This window comes from Haplochromis burtoni, unplaced genomic scaffold, assembly GCF_018398535.1.
Source record: "Haplochromis burtoni strain Fernald_Lab_line unplaced genomic scaffold, NCSU_Asbu1 Contig_563, whole genome shotgun sequence".
Taxonomy (NCBI): domain Eukaryota; kingdom Metazoa; phylum Chordata; class Actinopteri; order Cichliformes; family Cichlidae; genus Haplochromis; species Haplochromis burtoni.
In genome coordinates, this window is record NW_024582924.1 from 66,476 (window position 1) to 71,595 (window position 5,120).

General features: G+C 43.8%; 1 protein-coding gene across 2 annotated transcripts in view; it reads left to right on the forward strand.

Annotated features, from left to right (window-relative positions):
• Nucleotides 1–223: 223 nt before the first annotated feature.
• LOC102308059 (Na(+)/H(+) exchange regulatory cofactor NHE-RF2) overlaps nt 224–5,120 on the forward strand; it is a 35,521-nt gene continuing 30,624 nt past the window's right edge. For both annotated transcript variants that reach the window (XM_005947921.3, XM_005947922.3), the window contains exons 1-2: nt 224–951; nt 1,980–2,276. In XM_005947921.3, the coding sequence (XP_005947983.1) occupies nt 505–951; nt 1,980–2,276 (744 nt within the window). In that variant the 5' untranslated portion in view covers nt 224–504. The remainder of the gene's footprint in view (nt 952–1,979; nt 2,277–5,120) is intronic.

Consider the following 5,120-nt stretch of genomic DNA (forward strand, 5'->3'; position numbering starts at 1 on the left):
GTGAAACGGCTCCGAAACTTTAGATGAACTGTTGTCTGGACCCGTTACAATTAGGCTACCAGTTGGATGTATTGAGAGTGAGAATCCAAATAGCTGGGTGTTTTCATTATTTTTAGGACACCGTTCAAAACCATTTCCTGCCACCCAGGGGCAATGTTGTATCATTTTTAGTCCTCCTTCCCTGCCCAAACAGTGAGAGCAGGTAAGCGGTCTGGGAAGAGGTGGTGCTATTGCGCACGCGGCTCTAACCCAGAGCAAACTGTACTCAGCGTATGCTCTCCGAACTGTTGTTATGGAGAAATTTCCAGTGAGAGGAGAGGACCCGGCAGTCTATTCGACGTCTGCAGTAACAGTAATGGTGCGCTGTCGGGGGCTCTGAAGTCTGTGCGCGCCCGTCGGGTTTTTGTTGGAGTCTTTGAGCCGTGCGCTTCAGCTTGGATACAAGACACAGGATCTGCTGCTGTTGCTTCGTTACCTGAAGTTTTACACTTTGCTGCTTCTTGCATGCACTATTTTTTTCTTTTTCTTCTTGTTCTGAAGCGCATCTGTGGCTGTTCCACTTTGTGTTTTTGTACTGGGAGAGCGCGCGTGTCAGCCAGATATGTTTTCTCCAAGAAGTTTAGCAGCCCTGCAGTCGCTCTCCTAAACTCCAATATTTCCATTTATTGTTATTATTATTGTTGTTGCTGTTGTTGTTATATTTTACTTGAACACTTCAGAAGCTTTAAACTGACAAAGGGGGAAATGGCCAAAGTGGGGAAACCGCGGCTTTGTGTCATGACAAAAGGGGAGAACGGGTATGGATTTCACTTGCATGGCGAGAAAGGAAAGAGCGGCCAGTTCATCCGCAAAGTGGAGGCTGGCTCCCCCGCAGAAGCGTCAGGGCTGCGTGCCGGTGACAGGCTGGTCGCAGTGAACGGAGTAAACGTGGAGAAGGAGACGCACCATCAGGCAAGTAGATGTGTTTATTATTTAACTTGTGTCTTAGCTGGCTGAGCAGGGGCTACATCAACAGGTGACACTGGCTGATGCAGGCATCCTGACACGGTGGCGCATAGCCTCCTCCTCCACTCGGCGTCACAGACCAGAGGTCTGCAGGTTATTGAATTACAAAACATTTTGTTTGGAAACAAGGGGCGCGCTGAGCAAGAACTTTACGCAGGCTGTATTCCTTCCCTTGCAGGTTTTTTTTCCTAGTGAAATTCAACAAATCAGCAAGTCTCTAGTCAGTGGCCTGAGCTTAAATATAAACCGGTCCCTGTAAATAAGATCTTAACAAACTGTGTGCTCCTCTATTTGCAAGGCCTGGCTGGTGGTCAGATAGAGTCAGCAGGCTCAGATAATTATTTTCACAAGCTTGCAGGCACACGGGGGAAGATCAGCACCAGCCTCCTCTCTGTGTGCTGTATATTAGGTTTGTTGCAGCTTGAAAGACGAAAACAAACCCGCTGACTATTGTGTTTGAAGTTCAGGGAACAAATCTGCCACCCAGGTGTTTCTAAGGAGCCTCATATTCCTGCTCATATGACAATGATCTATAACAACGACAATGATAATTGTCAGTTTTGAAAACATCCCTTCCCACTATATTCCCACTACAGATGTATGGGAATAAATGGTTAGAAAAACTGATGGATCAGTTGATACAGTTGCTTTGTTAAACAGTAAGAACCAAATAAATACAAAGTTATGTTAAGAAATTCAGTTAAAGGAACACACATACCCCAAAAACCTAGAGCCATCGCCTTTTTCAAAACGTTGCTTATACAGCATTTTTCCTAAAATAAAGATGCAAATCACAGGCCTGCATGTTAAAAGGTGTATACAGCCTAATATAATGGTCAGTAATTATATATTAAACAAGTCCATGATGGATGGATTGGGACTAATCCTTCATAGGAGTAGCATTTAATTATCTGCTGCCAAACTGTAGAGAATTTAATGTATTCAAACCAAACGTTCGATGTTCCATTCCTCAGGTGGTACAGAGGATTAAGGCCATGGACAACAAGACCAGGTTGCTGGTGGTTGACTCTGAGACCTATGAAAGCCTACGCAGCCTGCGCCTCACAGCAACAGAGGATATGGCCGTCCTTAGAATTGGAAATCCTTCCTCCTCTTCCTCTCCACCTGTGTCTCCTTCTCCAGCACCATCGTCAACGCCATCTTCCCCCTCCAAGAAGCGGGAGAACGGCTCTCTGTCTAAGCAGCCCGTCACAGTGAGCGACCAGGTGCAGAAGCCCACTAGGAGGTCACCGTCTAAGGCTGCAAAGAAGGTAAGGACGTGCTGGATCATCACAGTGGTCACACTACACGCTTACTAAAGCACTAATATGTGTGTTTCCAGGTTTGTTAAGGAGATATCTGTCTAACAACAAAAGAATTTAAAACTTACAGAAAGAGTGTGTTTTCTTTTTTTCAGTGTGAACCAGCTCCCCAGTAAACCCACAAATAACTGTCAAGCTTCTCGAGCCAGTCATCATAGAAAATTCTTAGAGATTTGTCTGCTTGAACACACCCGAGAGTTAAAAATACGCACTTTGCATTAGAACAGATGGAAGGTAGTGACTGAGTCATCACTTTGAACAGACTCTCCTCAGCATGCTTTCACCCTAGACTTGTTTTCTTGTCGCTTTGCCAGTTTTTGATCAGATACGTAGATAACATTCAGGTTCCACAGTCTGCGTTGTTACGTGTGAATGCAATGAATGCGGGTGAAGCATTCCAGATGTTGTGTTAGAGGTCAAAGAGGATGTGAAAGATCAGAGGTTAGGAATCTGGCACCAGGCAACGTAGTAACTCTGCAAAAAGAAAATCCACAGAAATCTTGAAAATAAAAAAGTTGCAATACATGAAAAATAATGACCTGCCTATATTTTGAAAGGTTGTAGATCGAGTGTTTTTACAGGACAGTTACAGGATCGCTGTCACAGTTGGTTGCCTAACCTGTAGTAAGCATTTGATACTTTTTATTTTCTCTTTTTTTTGGATTCACTGCTTATTATTACTCCCCTTTGTCCTGAAAAACAGGAAGCGTTTCCGCCCGCTCTGTCTCTCCTGGAACGCTCTGAGATCTGATCGGATTTGGTTTCAAATGGTTTCTATTGGGGGGAGGCCGAGGCTCAACTTCTATTCTCTGCATTTACACAACATGTGTTTTCACTTAGGCTTGCCTTGCCAATATGTGAGCAGCACTCAGGCAGTCCTTCTACCAGAGCAGTGACAGGCCCAATCAGTTAAATCTTGGATGCGTGTGTTTGCGTGTGTGTGTCTTTTGTCCAGCTCTGGCTTTGACCTGTGGGGAGAAATCCTAGTACTCGGTTCAGGAATTGCTCAGCGGTCTCTCGTTTCTCTTTTCTGTCTTAATGAGTCTAATGAAAGAATTGAAGAAAAGCTCAGCAAGATGAGCCAAAAAAAGGCATCTGTGGTTCCGAATAAAAAACGAAGGAAACCTGTTGATGTATCAACAGTTCACTGAAACGACTTCATTTGCTCAGGCACCGTGACAGATAATCAGCTTCTTTCTATTTTTACTGGCGCAATGAAGAGTTCCTCTGTGGCCTGACTGATTCCTGTGAGCCTCCAAAGAATCGGACTTCTCAAAGGAAGCTGTTCCCTCACACATATGCAGACTATTGGCACAGCCTGCTGATGCAGCACGTCCCCTTGTTTGGTGTTTACAACAATGAAAGTGGAGGGGAAAAACACACAGACCACCGAAGAAACACAGAATAACCGAGACAAGAATAAACTATAAAAATACATAGTAAAATACTCCTCCCAATTCTTTGTTTTTGATGCTTGCAAAAGTTTCTTTTTGCTCATCAAAGCAGGAGAGCCAGACCGCTGAGCTAAGCAAATTTCCTCATAGGTTTCACTTTTTTAAGAGAAGGTAGGAGAGGGAACTAGAGACAGAGCAGATAGAAGGAACCACAGCCAGTGCTAACCTTGAGCTTTGCAAGAAGAAGTTTCAGGAAGTGCTCTCTCCTCTTTGCAGTGCAAACGAGTCACACAATGAGGGAGAAAGATGGGTTGTGCATGTACCAGTATAGCAGTGAGGGTGGTTGTGCATGTACACAGTGTGTTTCCAGGGTCTAGCCTCCTGCTGGGGATGTTTTTTTTTAATTGGATACCTGACCCCCAAGCTGTTTTATGTTACTGGTGTTTTTAATTTGCACTTTCAGTTCACTTTGTGCAGATTATGTTTGGATATTCAGTGAAAATCACAAATTTCAAGCTATAGCCGGTTTTGCACACGTACATTGTTCATTTTCGAGCTATTACCTGGTGAAGCTGCGTACGTACCAGATTTCAGGAATAACACCATGCTAGCTTCCCAATGAAAATTCAGTGTAATGTCCAAATGAGCACATGTAAGAAAAGAGTGCCCTGGCTCCTGAACCCATGCACTGCCCCTCACCAACAAACACACCTTCTAGTTTTCAGAACTCTGCCACAGACAGTTTCCTCCTGCTGTACGATGGGAGAAAGGGCAGATGAGGCGACGTCAGAGCTGCATTGTGACCTAAAATAGATAGACTTACCTCTGAATCCACGAAAAAAAACACCTTTAAAATAACATATTAACATAAAAGGACTTGAGAAAGATCCTATGTTTTCTTCAATATGAAAATTATCCAAAAAGAACAGGAATTCACTTCATGCCTGTTCAATGGTGCCAGTTTTCCTAAACGTAGACAAGTATGGCTCAAAATGGGTTTCAAAGTTGGAACCTACTGCTAACTAACTCAGTGAGAGCACTGTACTTTTTATTTACAGCAACAAAAATCACAAAATTATTGTTAGGGGATGGGAGGGGAGGTGTAGGAGGTCCCAGTGTGTCAGCTGCAAAGGGAAAATCTGGGCCATGATCAGTTCAGTTTCAAACTATGTCCGTCAAATGCCAAACTTTTATTACAGCTTGTGTTTTTTTTAATATCCCCTTGTCTGCTGAACGAATAGAAGCTTCGACAGCCACAGATCATGCAGGTCTAATGGCCTAAAATCGCTACATGCGTAAGAAACATGACATAAACTTTTTTCTGCAACTGTAATTACTTTCACGGTGGCACGGTGGTTAGCACTGTTGCCGCACAGCAAGAAGGTCCTGAGTTCAATTC